Below are 19080 nucleotides of genomic sequence, written 5' to 3' on the forward strand. Positions count from 1 at the left end.
CCACAAGAAACGATTCTAAACACGACTGAGCATGTATATTTTACATATCTTAAAGCTTGTCATTCTTTAAACTTTTCTTTTCAACATCGAAATCGATCTATCTTCGCTTAAAGACTTTGAACGCATATGAAAATGTGTTTTTACTATATATTAATGTGAATCTGACAGCTGACTATAAGGAATTAATTTTTTTAATACCGAAAATGATAGTACGTCGATCGCTTGCGTCGTGTATAGAAAAATCAAAATTTCAAGTTTTTCCCCAAATTAAAAATAACGCAAATCCAAATCAGCAGTCTTATTAAGAATCGTTTATAGATGTGTGAAGTGAATTTCGTTTCGCTTTAAGTTGCACACTTTAAAAAATACAGCAGTTTAAACAAAACTGTCAAAGATGAATTTTTTCAAATTTTAAGATTTTTAATTTCTGTTTTGTACATCGATGTAACATTTGAATGCAATTGTTGCAAACCACAAGAAGCGATTCTAAACACTACTGAGCATGTAAATTTGAGATATTTTTAAGTTGGTTTGTTTTTAAATTATTTGTTTCAAAATCGATATCGATCTATCACCGCTCGAAGACATATTCGCTATTGCAAATGTCGTGTTTTTAGTTATATACATACCTACATTTGCCGCTTGACTTTTAAGATTTATTTTTTTAATACGGGAACTATAATTTTGCGCTATGCGCCCGCTATTTCTCAATTTTTAATTTTATATATCTTTTAGAACTTGGCTATAATACATTTTTTTTTATATTATTTTTTCTAATATTAGTTTTATTTTTCATAATTTTAGTTTTATTTTTCCTAGTATTATTATATTATTTTTCTTAAGATTGGTATTGTTCTTCCTGATATTATTATTATAATTTCTAATATTAATTTTATATTTTTTGACATTAGTATTATTTTTCCTCAAGTTAATTTTATTATTTCTCATGTTAGTTTTATTTTTCTTAATGTTAGTTTTTAATATTAATTAATTGAAAAAAGGATAGTCGCTGTGAAGTAATTCCCTCCCAGAAAAGAAAAAAAATTTTTAGTGTTCTGCATTTAAATGAATTATTTTTTTAACAGTGTAACCTAACCAAAAATAACCTCTTATTGCGTTTAGTCGATTGTCTAAACTTACTCTGCTTTGATATATCCACTTTAATGTTCCACTGCTGCTCTGCTATAATCCTATATGGTTGGCACTGATCACTGCACGGTTTTTTTTATTATTTTATATTTATTTATCACATTTCACTACACACTATTGCACTTCGAAATGAACGTACGATACGAAAAAAAATAAGATCACTCGTGAATGCATTCGGCACTTTCGATCCCACTCGATCACGTTCGATATCGCATTCGCGAATAAAAACACGGAGAAAATATTGTTGAAAAAATATACATTTCCGATTCCGTGAAAGCGAGCGTTTGAATATTAATCACATTAAACGCATCGAAATACCCATTAACTCGATACATCTATGAAAGTGTATTATGGCGACATCTCTCGGCGCGCCGCGGCGTTACGTATCATGGCGAAGCGACACTTGCGCGCCACAGACGGTTACGCGGATGGTTTCGGTACCACAATTTCTCAAGCAACGGTCTCCAGAATTTGAATTTCTGATTTCGATAAATTTCAACTTCACGGACACTTTCACCGACACTCGGACACCCTGGAGATGCTGGAGCACTCGCGAAAGCTCCTCGTCGAGCTGATAATGACGAAATACCGCACGAGAGTTACTGTAATATGTCCAAATATAGTCAAAATACAGCCGGAAACGATATCTCAAGCGGCGGTCTCTGTCCCCTTTCCCCCCACTAGCTTGCTTCCACGAATTCGCGAATTCCGAAACTCCTGGACACCCGTCGACGCCGGGATACCCTTCGGGACGATACAGATACCTCGTGAGGCTCTCTGGCGAGCGAATAGGGCCGAAAAATGCGCGAGTATCACGGCAGAACGTCCTTCTCCCTTCCCCTCGCCCATCAACTCGCGATCCCTCCGAGACTCCCGGGTCCCCGTCGACGCCCGGATGCTCTTCGACAAGATTATTCGATTATCGCGAAACACGACACTCCCGGACTGCACTCCCGGACTGTTTATTCGCGTTTCTCGCGCACGAAATCCTGACGAGACGCGGAGCATTCGCGACGCACCTTTACTCCTCCGCCGCAGGACTTGCACTAATTGGTGGCGGCGCTGGCTGAAGTTCGTGACGTGGTGACGCCACGTCAGAATCGGCCGATTTCATGTACTACTACGCGCGGGAGTTTTCCACGCGTAAATAATAAATAATTTATAATCAGCAAATGTACATAATTTTAATTCGCCGAATATCAATTATGTACATAATTTTATTATGAGGGAATACATAATTTTAATTCTCGATTTTCTATTATGTACATAATTTTAATTTTTTATTTTTTATTATATATACATAATTTAAAATTCGGCGTATTTCTATTATGTAAATAATTCAAATTGTACATAATAGAAATCCGATCAATTAATATTATGTACATAATAAAGCTTCGGGAATTAAAATTATTTACATAATGGAAATTCAGGTATTAAAATTATGTATAATGTATATTTTAAATTCATTAATATAAATAAAGATTTAACTATAAAAAAATAAATATTAAGAATAAAAAGTAAATTTTATATATTATAATTTGTATATTTTCTATTATTCGTATTATGTGAGTTGTTTTATCATTAAATCATAATATATACAAATCTTGGTTGAATTGCATTTATCTAATACAAAATGACCATTTATAATATATTTTACGAATAGTATTAAACACAATAAAATATGAATAAATTAATTTATCTTAATGTATTTAATACAAAGAAAAAGATACAGATTTTCTTACTTCTTATATAATTAATTATAATTATTATTATAGTGAGAAAAAAATAATCAATATTGAGTCGAAATCGACTTATTCTGAGTCGATAAATTATCGAAAATTCAGATATAAATCAATCGAAATCGATGATATATCATTTAGATTTCGATATAGGTTTTGACGTTGATTCGACATCAATTCGGAAAACCATTTCTCGCTGGTATAAATGTCAAATGAATTAATATAAGTACTTAATAAATAATCGTTTCTTTTTGGAATTGTTCACGATACACTATTTTCACTATCTGAATATCTAATTAATATCGCAGAATTATTATCGATTAGCCATCAAAACAGATATGTAACCAGCTGACGTCTTGATTAACTGAAAACATGATATAATAAATAATACAGTACAGTGATAATAATGATAAATAATTATAAATCAAAAGAAAGAGGAAAATAATTTTTTTTTAATTATCTCCGTTTATAATAATCGCATTTATATATACGGGCACTAAAATTAATTAAAAGAATCTTACGCTGCAAAACATAGACAATGTCATGGGAAATATTCTGCCCGCAGTAATGAGAAGAGGTTTTTCAGAACGAATCATTATCATTAACATGTTCCTGGCTTCATTTGGCTTTAGCAAATACCACGTATAACTGTACGCCGCATAATACACTCCTTCGGCCTTCGAAGAGACAATTCTATAATATCATCATATCGAGATCAATTATTTTTATATTAACAATGTATACTTACTTTGGCTATAAGAATCTCCCCGACCACACAATATACGCACATGTGAACGAATGTATTAATAAGAATCGAAACAAGCCAACATAATCGCATAAAGGTAATATCACCACCATTTCCGTCAAGCATCTATAAGCACACAGAGACAATTTTTTTTCTTAGAATTTACCCTGAAAAATCATGGTAATCCTGGGACAATATTGGAGGAATATCATAAGAGTTTCTCTGATTAATATATTTATTATATAATAATAAAAGTATTAATATCTACCATAATAAGATATATAGAATATGTCATTCGATTAATTTTACTATGTACATATTAATATTTTTTGTTACAATAAGTATTAATCACAGAAACTTTTATAAAAATTCTTCCAATACCATATTGTCTCTAGATTATCATGATTTTCAGAGTAAATTCTAAAAGAAAGTCCTCTCCCTGCATGCATTAATATATGTACGTATGATTTCCTACGCAATTATTCGATTCTTTTGTTTGTCTAATTTATTTTAACAATCTAATTAATTTTTTTTAATGTATATGTATTATTTGCACAAAGAATTTTGAAATGATCAAGGTCACAAGTCTTTTCACCTCGTCTTCGTTTCCATTGCAACAAAAAATTGTGGACGTTTTATACTACCTTGAGACTACAATTTAATTAGCTCTTCTCCCTTTCGGCAACTTACGGAAACTAATAGAAATCCTTGAACGCAAAATAACATAGCGAAATACACTAACAATGAGAGGAGCATCAAGTTGAACGTGTTGTCAATGACATCAACGGACCTATAAAATATCACATACTGTAACATCGAATAATTTTAATATATAATAAAAGAAATTTCTTAAAGACACATTTTTGAGATATAACATATTAGAGTATAATAAATTAGCATACAAAAAGCTGCTACAAACGGATGCATTTGACATAATAATAAAAAGCGATATAAAGGTATCGTATATACATAAATGAAATAATATATGTATTGTATTATTTCTTAATATATAATTTTCAAAATATATGATATTATCATATATGAATATCAGATAAAAATGTGAAATATACTTATTTAATAAGTTGAGTGTTTGGCAAAACTGTAACATCGTTAGGAGTCGTATCATTTAATGCAAAAATGCACATAATATAAAATTTGTTTGTTACCAGTTTCTACATATATTATGACACTATAATTATATGAATAATTAGTAAAAATTAAAAATATCATTAAGGGTATCCTGAATGAATATATTTGAATTTTTTTAAATCATATACACGGAGAGAATTTTGTCTTAAAGTTTACCCTGAAAATCATAGTAATCGTAGTAAATAATATAGAATTAAAAGAATTTTATAAGAATTTCTCTGATTTATATTTACCACAATAAAAAATATTAATAATATATACATAATAAAATTAATCAAACTTTTTTTATATCTTGTTATGATAAATACTATTATTTTTTATTATAGTAAGTATTAATCAGAGAAACTCTTATAAGATTCTTACAATATTATAAAGTTCCACGATTACCATGATTTTTAATGTAAAATCTAATAAAAGAAATCTTTCTATATATACATAAAAATATATTAGAAATATTTCAGCACAATATTTAAATTTTTATACATTTGTAAATGTTTAAATAACATTTATGAACAGCGAAAATTTAAAACAACCTAATGAGACGTAAGTGATCCTCAACATTGAAGGCTATTGCGGCGCTGAAGTTTTTGAAGTCGTTCAAATTCAAAATTCGCACTTTAAGAATATCCAGTTGAGCGCAGATATGAAATACAAGCAGCCCCAAGAAATTATCAACCCCCGTGTAAGAAACCGCGGCCATCATGATCGCAATAGCTTGAGAAACGAAAATAGTTTCGTAATACGGGCTGTCCGACATGTCTCGCAAGTAATATGTTTGAAATAGAAACGGTCTTGAACCATCTCCATCTGTGAGATTCGTAAGATATCTCATCGAGTATCCAAAGATAGGAGGAATGATGAGAATGATAGCTGCAAAACCCATCATAATACATCCGAACATAATGATTGCTTTCGAAAGTTTTGCTTGCTTTCTCATGGTATTTCGTTCTTGCTCAGTCTTCGCTTTGATCCAATCATTTATCACCATGTTTATGATCGGTACAAGACCTTCGGAGAAGAAATTTAAAAATTTAATGGATAAAACTGCAATGCTCTTGAGAAATGAATGCAATAAAAATATTGCTAAAGTATACATTAATATTCATGCAGACTTACTTTCTTTGCGTTGCCACAGAAGGCCAAATTTCATGACAGTCACCGTAAAAGGTAAAGCGATCTGCAGATTGTCTGCCATCGCTAGTATGTTACCCCAGACCTTCACTAACGCGAATATTCCGGGTACAACTGCTGTGATAAACATCGTGACAAAGATAATGAAAGCGCGTAGATTTGCCAAAAATTTTTCTCGACGAGTTAACTTATCATCCGGCCAGAGACCGATGATCTTCAGAGAAGTCCGATTTACTCCGATCGCCCAATCCAAGTCTATTTCCATTTTCCTTATTAAATCACGTGATATTTGTAACAATTTTTTTAATAATTAATTTTTTTTAATGATTATATGCTCGAGTAATTAATTAAATTTAAGTGGAAAAATGGTGAAATTTCATGATAAACTTTTCCACATAAACGGCGATATTAAGATGTACCTAAATGATTAACTTGCAATTGTTTTCATCATTTAATCTTTAAATAAAATTTTTTGTCCCTTTATGTTACCGCGAAAATAAATTTCAGATTATTCCCATAAAATAGAATTTACCATAAAATCTCACCAATATTTTTAAATAACAATATATAAAAATATTATACAGATCTCTGTCAATCTCGAATCTCAAACGGCTTACATTAAATGCACCTTTGATTTATTACGATACAGAATAAAAATGAAAATATAAAGACCTGCGTATGCCAATTCCTTCGAATCGTCCATGTCGGAGGTTAAACAGAGACTGACATTTTTTATGAATTTAGCATTTCTCCCTCATTTCTCAAGACGCAGCAATTACGCATGCCCACGGCAAAAGTTTCGAAGCCCACGTGCCGTGGTGCAAAGTATCGGGCATGCATAAATATTTTAAATACCAATGTTCGCGATATCTTTTTTATTACGCTCGTCTTTTTACATGTAATTTCTCGTTCGAAGAATCGAATTCGTGGCCCCCCTACAGCATTGCTAAATAGTTCATAAATATCTAAATGGGTGCAACGGCCTCCAATTTTCCCGACATTTATTACTAATTTATCCTCCCGTGTCTTTTCTTACTGAACTTGCTCTTTTTTTTCATCAATTTAAATTTTATGAAACTTAACTAGCGCATCTTTTTTTGAGCAAACTTTAAAAATGCAGAAAAATTAATTTCGCCAAGTTTTACAAGCGATGCTTTTGAGTAGAATTTTATATCGCTAAAAGATGACAACTAAAATGCAAATGTAAGATCATTTTAAGAAGTAATAAAGAATGAATTATACGTGCAGAAGGAAACGTGTCGTGCATTTAACATTCAATAAAAGATAAAAAGATAATTGCATAAAATACAAATTGTGTGTGACAGATAACATTCATTAACAATTATTGTTTGAAGTGGTGCGATTAATATACTATGTAATGAGTAATGAAAGATAATACATTTAATAACAATTCCAAAATGTAAATTGCTATGTTAAATATGTCTGAGCTATGTATATAATTTATTAATTTAACATACATATACATATATAAACAATTATAATGTTAATTTAAAATTTATTTTAATTTGCTTCTATAATTTGTGTAGAGTCTAAATCAATTAAACAACTTGAATTGTAAAATTATATATAAGACAGTTTTATATAAAATTAGGTATATAATTTAATATACATTCGACTCGAAGTAATGATGATAAATTGATTACATATACGAAAATTTCTTTTGCTCGAGTTAGCGATATCACTTTATCACATAAATACGAATTTAATCAATTTTACACGAATTTTACGCATTAATTAAACGCTGTTTGACGCTGTATTTTTATTGCTTTATTCTATCAAAGATTGTTCAAGTCAGTGTCCAAGTATTATTAATGATTAGCATGCAATACAGATATATAACCAGCTGACGTCTTGAGTAACTGAAAACAAAATGTAATAAAACACAATTAGTGTTCAGATAAATATTTACAAAAAATTTCGTATAAAATATGTTTTAAAAAATATTTCAATCTAAGAGTGTGCAAAAAAATTATGTGAATACTTAAATAAGAATATCAGGGCTATCTTACGCTACAAAACATGGATAACGTCATTGGAAATATTTTTCCAGCGGTAATATAAAGAGGCTTTTCGGCGCGAATCATTATCAGCATCAAGCTTCTGGCTTCATTCGGTTTCAGCGTGTACCATGCAAAATCATATACCGCGTAAAATATGTCATCACACTGTATATACATTATTATTATCGAAACAAGTGTTTATTAAGATCTCACTTTCATATATGATAAAGAAAATTCACACCATCATTATTACACGTTAACTGCTGATCTACCTGATGAACCTGGCGCTTATCTTAATAAAAATTAAAAATAAATAATATAGTTCATTTGTGCTTTGTTTCTACCTGTTTGTACCGTTTGTTTTTTTGTTTGCATCTCAAAGGGTTAAATATTATCAGGGGGTTTAAAAATAATCAGCGCCTAATTTTAAGATGTTTTAATTCCATTACCTTAAAATTAGGCGCGCACTATTTATTTTTAATTTTTATTATGTTAGGCGCCAGGTTCACATTGGTGTAGACTAAAGAGCTAATATCGTTTAATTAAGAAATAATCACGATTTGTAGATATTTATGGATAAGATCAAATGATGAAAACTTTCTCATAATTCAAATATGATACTTTTTTAATGAGCATGTCACCGACCACGCAATAAACGCACATGTGAACGATACAAAATACACTAATAGTGCCAGGAGCATTAAATTGAACGTTTTGTCAATGATTTCGACAGACCTATGGAGTAACTCTTTTTTGTGCCTATGATTAAATCGAAATGCATCCTAATATAGACGTATATTTATCAAGGCTTTTAATTTTATTATAAAATGTTTGCTCGATCGTATATATGCGACTTTAATAAAGTATCGTTTAGAGAAAATTATTCCAATTTTGTCTGTGGTTTTAAGAAATTAGAATACAAGTAATACAAATAAACATAAATCGGCTAACGTTAGATTAGCGTTGAATCTGAACTATTCATTTTTTATCTGTTATAAAATAATCATGAAAAAAGATAACAAAACGCTCTTTAAGAAGAGAGATTAAGTAATAATCCGATCTGCGTCGGTGACCATAATAAATAAGGAGAATTCAATTTGCAATCTGATGAGACGTACGTGATTCCGGACATTCATGGATAATCCAACATTGAAGTCTTTAAATTCGTCAAAATTGAGCAATCGTTTTTTGAGGATCTCCATTTGACCGCAGATATGAAAGACGAGCAGTCCCAGAAAATTGTCGATACCCGTATAAGTGAAAGCGCTTAATATGATGGCCATAGCTTGAGCAAAGAACATTATCTTTAAATTTGGGCTCATCGACATATATCACGAAAATAATATGTTTGCAGTAACAATGGTTTTCCCGGATTTGTTATATTCGTCACATATCTTATGGAATATTCGAAGCACGGTGGGACGATGAGAGTAAATATCGCTATTACCATCATGATGTATCCTAATGTGATGAGTATTTTTGCAATTTTAACATTTCTCATCATGGTGACGCGTTCCTTCTCCGTCTTCTTTCGAGTCCAGTCTGTCACGATCATGTTTATGACCGACTCGAGATCTTGAAAAGATCAGAATGCAGAGCTCATATTATTATTGTCATGATTCGGCAAATTAAAAATGAGGATATAAATAATTTCATATAATAAATTGTTGATTGATCGCATATTTGTATTAAAAATTTCACGAAATTATTACGAGAAAAAAATAAATTTAATAACATGCTATACTTTTACATTATAAAAATTATTACTAAGACCGTGTGTTTATTACAGCCCCGATATATATTTAACATTTTGTACTGCAACTGTATATTTAACATTTTGTACTACAACTAATTAAAAAAATAGAATTACATGTAATGTTGCAGATTAAAGACCACATAAAAGGCTGAATTTCAATCAAATAATTTGTAAATGAATAAGCATTAAATATACGATTTCCGTTTCATTATATTATTGCAAAGAGTGAAAAATCTTTTAAAAAAAGTTTAAATGTACTCATTTATGAAATATATTATGAATAAACTATTTACCTTTTCTCAATAATATTTAAATTCATTTCTGTGCTCTTCATACAAAATTTTTCCACATATATATTTTCAAATTAAATATTGTCTATATGTTTTATGTATATTTAGATCGATTCGTTATATACAATATATATTTCTTACAATTATTTTTCGTTTCTCTTTCTTCTTTTAGAAATTCAATACTTATTTGATGTTAAATGACGTCAATTTGATTTCATTATGATACGTCAATTGTACATTTCACCGCAAAACGCTTTTCACATTAGAACTGAAATATGTCTGTTTGATGACTGAAATGTTTCATTTAATCTTCGTAATATCTTTGTACCTTCTCGTCTTATTATTCATTGTTTTCTTCACGTTGCTATAACAATGCATTATTATCAATGCATCGTTCGTAAAACTAGATACTTGTCGATTCGAGACGCTGTATAGGCGTTCATTTTTTGCACTATTATATTATTCCCTTCAATGATTAGGTTTCGTAAAATTCAAGGAATAACATTAAAAAAAGATGGACTTGGAAAAAAAGGATGGACGAAAAACAAAAGAGAGAATAAATTAATAATAAAGAGACAAAATACGAAGAACCGTTTGACTCATTTAGAAATTTATAAACTTGAAGTTAGAGATAGAGAAAAACTATGAATTCATTTACTTGATATCAAAGATTTCTAATAGTTAGATTCGTTAGAATAAAAAGAATAGACCAATTGCATTGTAATATATCTCTGATATATTTATGAGATCCTATACTTTGCATCTTATGCTTATTACTTATAAAACTTTTGTCATGAACTTGCAATTATTATCTTTTCCTAAGAGTAAGGCGATTAGATGAAAAAGAGAAATAATATGCCAGTCTTCATTTACTATCGGATATGGACAACTCTAAACATGATGAATACGCAGGTGTGATTAATTGATTTTGTCGATAATAAAGATTAATATAAAGAATATTTTATTTCGCAAGTATATTATAAATTTGTGATATGTATTATAAATTATAAAAAAAAAGATATATTTTTAGAAAATGTTTTTTCTTTCAATTATTAACTATACATATTCGAAAAATTTTACACATTTTGACGCGAATAGATAAATAGCAAAATATTGTATAGTGAACAAATAAGATTAATTTGTATATATTTGCGATTCGACTTGTATTACGCTTCATTATTTATACAGAAAAAAAATTAATTTAATAGCACAATCTCTCTGAAATAAGAAATGAATTATATTCATATAAATATTTATTAAAGATATAATTTTTACTCTATTCATATAGATTTAAACTGGGCTATTGGAATAAATCGTTTTACTTTGGCGATGATTGGTTTGTGGCCGAACGATAAATTAAATTATCGACAAAAAGTCTGGGCAAAATTTCGCTCTTTCTTCATTTTTCTTCTGTTGACCGTCGTGCAAATAATGCCTTCGATATTCTCATTAACGAGAGTGTGGAATGACATGGTGGCAATAATAGACAATTTGCAAATTACGCTACCCTTCTCAGTTTGTGCCATAAAAATTATCATCATGTGGCTTCGTAAAGAAGGTAGAGATTAATGCTTATTGCAAAGTGGAATGCTTAATAGAATAACTATATATATATAATATGTTTAAACTCTTCCTCTTTGTTCCTCTTTTCTATAAAAAAAAATTTTTTTATTTCCACTTTATTTTAAAATATTGTTCTTTACTTCGTCATATATTTTTCCGTAATAATTTCGTGAAATTTTTAATAAAAATATGCGATCAATCAGCAATTTATCATACGAAATTATTTATATCCTTATTTTTAACTTTCCAAATCATGGAATAACGATATGAACTCTGCTATCTGATCTTTTCAAGATCTCGAATCGGTCGTAAACATGATCGTGGCAGATTGGACTCGAAAGAAGACGGAGAAGGAACGCGTCACCATGATGAGCAAGGCGAAAATTGCAAGAATACTCATCATATTCGGATGCATCATGATGGTAATAGCGATATTTACTCTCATCGTCCCGCCGTGCTTTGGATATTCCATGAGATATGTGACGAATATAACGGATCCGGGGAAACCATTGTTACTGCAAACATATTATTTTCGCGATATGTCGATGAGCCCGAATTTCGAGATCATGTTCTTCGCTCAAGCTATGGCCATCATATTGGGCGCTTTCACTTATACGGGTATCGACAATTTTCTGGGACTGCTCGTCTTTCATATCTGCGGTCAAATGGAGATCCTCAAAGAGCGATTGCTCAATTTTGACGAATTCAAAGACTTCAATGTTGGATTATCCATGAATGTCCGGAATCACGTACGTCTCATCAGGTTGCAAATTGAATTCTCCTTATTTATTATGGTCACCGACGCAGATCGGATTATTACTTAATCTCTTTGCTTAAAGAGCGTTTCGTCATCTTTTTTCTTGATTATTATATAACAGATAAAAAATGAATAATTCAGATTCAACGCTAATCTAACGTTAGCCGATTTATGTTTATTTGTATTACTTGTATTCTAATTTCTTAAAACCACAGACAAAATTGGAATAATTTTCTCTAAACGATACTTTATTAAAGTCGCATATATACGATCGAGCAAACATTTTATAATGAAATTAAAAGCCTTGATAAATATACGTCTATATTAGGATGCATTTCGATTTAGTCATAGGCACAAAAAAGAGTTACATGAAAAATCTATTATATAACTAAAAATCAAGTGACTGATACTTTACAGAATGCTATACTAAACTCCATAGGTCCGTCGAAATCATTGACAAAACGTTCAATTTAATGCTCCTGGCACTATTAGTGTATTTTGGTATATTGTTTTGTCTTCAAGGCTTTCTAATTATTAACGTAAGTTATAAAAGAGAGAAAGGAGACTTCTTTTGATATATGAAATATATGAAGTCAATCAAAGATTGAAATATCTATTACCGCACAATATTTTGCACAGTACATATAATAAATATTTATATCACCAAGCTACAAAACTCTTTCACTCTCTATTTCCTCGTATAAAAGTGATATCTGATTTTAGAAAACATACTAGATTATATTAGTTTATATTTTATTATAACTTAAATTTAAAAAAAATTAAAAGTTTAAGAAAAAATGTAATTACGCGTGCAAACATTGTGTTAACGTGTATAGATGATGAATGATGGTGGCGACATCTCCGTTGTGCGAATATTTTGGCTCGTGTCAGTACTCATTAATACGTTCGTTCACATGTGCGTTTATTGCGTGGTCGGTGACATGCTCATTGAAAAAGTAAGTATCATATTTGAATTATGAGAAAGTTTTCATCATTTGACCTTATCCATATATATCTGCAAGTCGTGATTATTTCTTAATTAAACGATATTAGCTCTTTAGTCTACACCAATGTGAACCTGGTGCCTAACATAATAAAAATTAAAAATAAATAGTGCGCGCCTAATTTTAAGGTAATAAAATTAAAACATTTTAAAATTAGGCGCTGATTATTTTTTAACCCTCTGATATTATTTAACCCTTTGAGATGCAAACAAAAAAACAAACGGTACAAACAGGTAGAAACAAAGCACAAATGAACTATATTATTTATTTTTAATTTTTATTAAGATGGGCGCCAGGTTCATCAGGTAGATCAGCAGTTAACGTGTAATAATGATGGTGTGAATTTTCTTTATCATATATGAAAGTGAGATCTTAATAAACACTTGTTTCGATAATAATAATGTATATACAGTGTGATGACATATTTTACGCGGTATATGATTTTGCATGGTACACGCTGAAACCGAATGAAGCCAGAAGCTTGATGCTGATAATGATTCGCGCCGAAAAGCCTCTTTATATTACCGCTGGAAAAATATTTCCAATGACGTTATCCATGTTTTGTAGCGTAAGATAGCCCTGATATTCTTATTTAAGTATTCACATAATTTTTTTGCACACTCTTAGATTGAAATATTTTTTAAAACATATTTTATACGAATATTTTGTAAATATTTATCTGAACACTAATTGTGTTTTATTACATTTTGTTTTCAGTTACTCAAGACGTCAGCTGGTTATATATCTGTATTGCATGCTAATCATTAATAATACTTGGACACTGACTTGAACAATCTTTGATAGAATAAAGCAATAAAAATACAGCGTCAAACAGCGTTTAATTAATGCGTAAAATTCGTGTAAAATTGATTAAATTCGTATTTATGTGATAAAGTGATATCGCTAACTCGAGCAAAAGAAATTTTCGTATATGTAATCAATTTATCATCATCACTTCGCGTTGAAAGTATATTAAGTTTTATATCTAATTTTATATAAAACTGTTTCATATATAATTTTACGATTCAAGCTATTAAATTGATTTAGACTCGACACGAATTATAAAAACAAATTAAAATAAATTTCAAATTAATATTATATTTGTTATATACGTATGTTAAATTAATAAATTATATACATTGCTCAGACATATTTAACATAACAATTTACATTTTGGAATTGTTATTGAAATTATTATCTTTCATTACTCATCACATAGTATATTAATCGCACCACTTCAAACAATAATTCTTAATGAATGTTATATGTCACACACAATTTGTATTTTATGCAATTATCTTTTTATCTTTCAATGAATGTTAAATGCACGACACGTTTCCTTCTGCACGTATATTCATTCTTTATTCCTCCTTAAAATAATCTTACATTTGCATTTTGGTTGTCATCTTTTAGCGATATAAATATCTACTCAAAAGCATCGCTTGTAAAACTTAGCGATATTAATTTTTTGCATTTTTGAAGTTCGCTCAAAGAAAGACGCGCTGGTTAAGTTCCACAAAATTCAAATTGATCAAAAAAAAGAGCAAGTTCAGTAAGAAAAGACACGGGAGGATAAATTAGTAATAAATGTCGGGAAAATTGGAGGTCGTTGCACCCATTTAGATATTTATGGGCTATTTAGCAATGCTGTAGGGGGGCCATACAAATTCGATTCTTCGAACGAGAAATTACATGTAAAAAGACGAACGTAATAAAAAAGACATCGCGAACATTGGTATTTGAAATATTTATGCATGCCCGATACTTTGCACCGCGGCACGTGGGCTTCGAAACTTTTGCCGTGGGCATGCGTAATTGCTGCGTCCTGAGAAATGAGGGAGAAATACTAGATTCATCAAAAAAATGTCAGTCTCCGTTTAGCCTCCGACATGGACGATTCGAAGGAATTGGCATACGCAGGTCTTTATATTTTTATTTTTATTCTATATCGTAATAAAACAAGGGTGCATTTAAGCCGTTTGAGATTCGAGATTGACAGGGATCTGTATAATATTTTTATATATTGTTATTATGAAATATTGGTGAGATTTCACGGTGAATTCTATTATATGTGAATAATCTGAGATGTATTTTCGCGGTAACATGATGGGACAAAGAATTTTATTTAAAGATTAAGTAATGAAAACAATTGCATATGTTAATCAACTAGATATACATCTTATTATCAGCATTTATATGAAAAAGTCGTGAAATTTCACTATTTTTCCACTAAAATTATAATTAATTACACGAGCATATAATCATTAAAAAAATTAATTATTAAAAAATTACATGTAACACGTGATTAATTGAGGAAATAAAATGGAATTAGATTTAGATTGGGCGATCGGAATAAATCGGGCTTCTCTGAAGATCATCGGTCTCTGGCCGGACGATAAGTTAACTCGACGACAAAAATTTTTGGCAAATCTACGAGCTAGCATTATTTTTGTCACGATGTTTATCACAGCAGTTATACCCGGAATTATCGCATTAGTGAAGGTCTGGGGCGACATACTAGCGATGACAGACAATGTACAGATCTCTTTACCTTTTTCGATCACTGTCACGAAATTTTGCCTTCTGTGGCAACGCAAAGAAAGTAAATCTGCATTAATATTAATGTATACTATATTTTTATTGCATTCATTTCTCAAGAGCATTGCAGTTTTATCCATTAAATTTTTAAATTTTTTCTCCGAAGGTCTTGTACCGATCATAAACATGGTGAAGAATGATTGGATCAAGACGAAGACAGAACAAGAACGAAATGCCATGATAAAGCAAGCAAAAGTTGCGAGAGCAATCGTTATATTCGGATGTGTTATGATGGTTATTGCAGTTGTCCTTCTCATCATTTTTCCTATCTTTGGATACTCGATGAGATATCTTACGAATATCACAGATGGAGATGGTTCAAGACCGTTTCTATTTCAAACATATTACTTACGAGACATGTCGGACAGTCCGTATTACGAAATTATTTACGTTTTTCAAGCAATAGCGATCCTAATGGCCGCGATTTCTTACACGGGGGTCGATAACTTCTTGGCGCTGCTTGTATTTCATATCTGCGCTCAACTGGATATTCTTAGATTGCGAATGCTGAATTTGAAATTCAAAAACTTCAGCGCCGCGATAGCTCTCAATATTGAGGATCACTTGCGTCTCGTTAGGTTGTTTTAAATTTTCTCGGTTTATAAATGTGATTTAGACATTTACAAATGTATAAAAATTTAAATATTGTGCTGAAATATTTCTAATATATTTTTATGTATATATAGAAAGAATTCTTTTATTAGATTTTACATTAAAAATCATGATAATCGTGGAACTTTATAATATTGTAGGAATTTTATAAGAGTTTCTCTAATTAATATTTACTATAATAAAAAATTTTAGTATCTACTATAACAATAAGATATAAAAAAAGTTCGATTATTTTTATTATGTACATATTATCAATATTTTTTATTGTGGTAAATATTAATCAGAGAAACTTTTATGAAATTCTTCTAATACCATATTATTTACCACGATTACCATGATTTTCAGCAAATTTTAAGAGAAAATTCTCTGTGTGTATATGATTAAAAAAAGTTCAAATATGTTCATTCATTATATCCACAATCTTATTTTCAATTTATACGAATTATTTATATAATTATAGTGTCATAATAAATGTGTATAAATATTTTACATTATTATCTAATCATATATGATAATTTCATATATTTTGAAGATTATATATTAAGAAATAATATATACATAAATTATTTTGTTTGTGTATACGATACTTTTATATCGCATTTTATTATGTCAAATGCATCCGTTTGTGTAGCCGCTTTTTGTATGCCAATTTATTATACTCAAACATGTGTCTTTGAGATATTTCTTTCATTATATTGAAATTCGGTGTTACAGTATGTGATATCTTATAGGTCCGTTGATGTCATCGACAACGCGTTCAACTTGATGCTCCTGGCATTGTTAGTGTTTTTCACTATAATATTTTGCGTTCAAGGATTTCTGTTAGTTTGCGTAAGTTGCCGAAAGGGAGAAGAACTAATTGTAGTTTCAAGGTATTATAAAACGTCCACAATTTTTTGTTGCAATGGAAACGAAGACGAGGTGAAAAGACTTGTGATCTCGATCATTTCAAAATTCTTTGTGCAAATAATACATATACATTAAAAAAAATTAATTAGATTGTTAAAATAAATTAGACAAACAAAAGAATCGAATAATTGCGTAGGAAATCACACGTGCATATATTAATGCATGCAGGGAGAGGACTTTCTCTTAGAATTTACTCTGAAAATCATGGTAATCTAGAGACAATATATGGTATTGAAAGAATTTTTATTAGAGTTTCTCAAATTAATATTTACCGTAATAAAAAATATTAATACGTACATAGTAAAATTAATCTAACATATTTTATATATCTTATTGTAATAGATATTAATATTTATATATTATGATAAATATTAATCATAGAAACTCTTATAAAATTCTTCCAATATTACCATGATTTTTCAGGGTAAATTCTAAGAAATAAAATTGTTCCTATACCTACTATACCTACTATTATTATGATTTTTCAGGGTAAATTCTAAGAAATAAAATTGTTTCTGTATGCTTATAGATGCTTGACGGAAATGGTGGTGATATTACCTTTGTGCGATTATGTTGGCTTGTTTCGGTTACTATTAATATTTTCGTTCACATGTGCCTATACTGTGTGGTCGGGGAGATTCTTATAGCTAAAGTAAGTATATATTGTTAATATAAAAATAATTAATCTCGATATGATAATATTATAGAATTGATACTTCGAAGGGCGAAGGAGTGTATTATGCGGCGTATAATTATGCATGGTATTTGCTAAAGCCAAATGAAGCCAGGAACATGTTAATGATAATGATTCGTTCTGAAAAACCTCTTCTCATTACTGCAGGCGGAATGTTTCCCATGACATTGTCTATGTTTTGCAGCGTAAGATTCTTTTAATTAATTTTAGTGCCTATATATATAAATGCAATTATTATAAACGGAGATAATTAAAAAAAAATTATTTTCCTTTTTCTTTTGATTTATAATTATTTATCATTATTATCACTGTACTGTATTATTTATTATATCATGTTTTCAGTTAATCAAGACGTCAGCTGGTTACATATCTGTTTTGATGGCTAATCGATAATAATTCTGCGATATTAATTAAAAATTCAAATGGTGAAAATAGTGTATCGTGAACAATTCGAAAAAGAAATGATTATTTAAGTACTTATATTATTTTATTTGACATTTATGTGATGATCTAGAATCTAGAATATTTTAGAATGCAATTATTTTCCCGGGAAAAAATTTTTTATATATAATTCTATAATTATGTAATTATGCATAAATATATATGAAAAATATGTCTATTTTTATACATAATTATATAAATTATAAGGATTCATATATAATCATGTCAAATTATATATGAAACATTATATGTATATATTTATATATATAAAGAAATATATATATATATATATATATATAAATTTATATAATTATATATAAAGAGCACGCTTATCATAATAATTATATAAACATATTTATATATAATTTTGCGATTGTATGTATAATTTTGTTTCTATATGATTTTATATTGTTATATATAAAAAAATTTTCCCGGACTTAAACGAAAAATTAGTTACATGTATAATAATTAATGATAAAATAATTATAATTATGATGAAAAAAAGTTTTGATAATATAAATA

General features: G+C 29.4%; 3 protein-coding genes and 1 pseudogene across 3 annotated transcripts; 2 read left to right on the forward strand and 2 right to left on the reverse strand.

Annotated features, from left to right (window-relative positions):
* Positions 1-3002: 3002 nt before the first annotated feature.
* On the reverse strand, positions 3003-6616 carry LOC114931537 (odorant receptor 30a-like). Its single transcript, XM_029303619.2, has 7 exons — positions 6586-6616; positions 5899-6168; positions 5316-5790; positions 4324-4423; positions 3637-3759; positions 3410-3565; positions 3003-3252 (listed from the first exon to the last, which is right to left on the reverse strand). Exons 1-7 carry the CDS (start codon positions 6614-6616, stop codon positions 3202-3204), a joined length of 1206 nt encoding a protein of 401 aa, XP_029159452.2. The 3' UTR covers positions 3003-3201.
* Positions 6617-7666: 1050 nt separating this feature from the next.
* LOC114931513 (uncharacterized) lies at positions 7667-9489 on the reverse strand (annotated as a pseudogene).
* A 1919-nt stretch (positions 9490-11408) lies between these two features.
* LOC114931539 (odorant receptor 10-like) lies at positions 11409-14119 on the forward strand. The gene is made up of 6 exons (XM_029303620.2): positions 11409-11538; positions 11838-12306; positions 12740-12839; positions 13137-13256; positions 13717-13872; positions 14022-14119. Exons 1-6 carry the CDS (start codon positions 11412-11414, stop codon positions 14070-14072), a joined length of 1023 nt encoding a protein of 340 aa, XP_029159453.2. The 5' UTR covers positions 11409-11411; the 3' UTR covers positions 14073-14119.
* A 1073-nt stretch (positions 14120-15192) lies between these two features.
* Positions 15193-18659, forward strand: LOC114931532 (odorant receptor 30a-like). Its single transcript, XM_029303615.2, has 7 exons — positions 15193-15224; positions 15637-15906; positions 16009-16480; positions 17246-17345; positions 17953-18075; positions 18147-18302; positions 18460-18659. Exons 1-7 carry the CDS (start codon positions 15194-15196, stop codon positions 18508-18510), a joined length of 1203 nt encoding a protein of 400 aa, XP_029159448.1. The 5' UTR covers position 15193; the 3' UTR covers positions 18511-18659.
* The last annotated feature ends 421 nt before the right edge of the window (positions 18660-19080 follow it).

The sequence above is a fragment of the Nylanderia fulva genome, unplaced genomic scaffold (genome assembly GCF_048542155.1).
Source record: "Nylanderia fulva isolate GAGA-0341 unplaced genomic scaffold, ASM4854215v1 Scaffold27, whole genome shotgun sequence".
NCBI classification, from domain to species: Eukaryota; Metazoa; Arthropoda; class Insecta; order Hymenoptera; family Formicidae; genus Nylanderia; species Nylanderia fulva.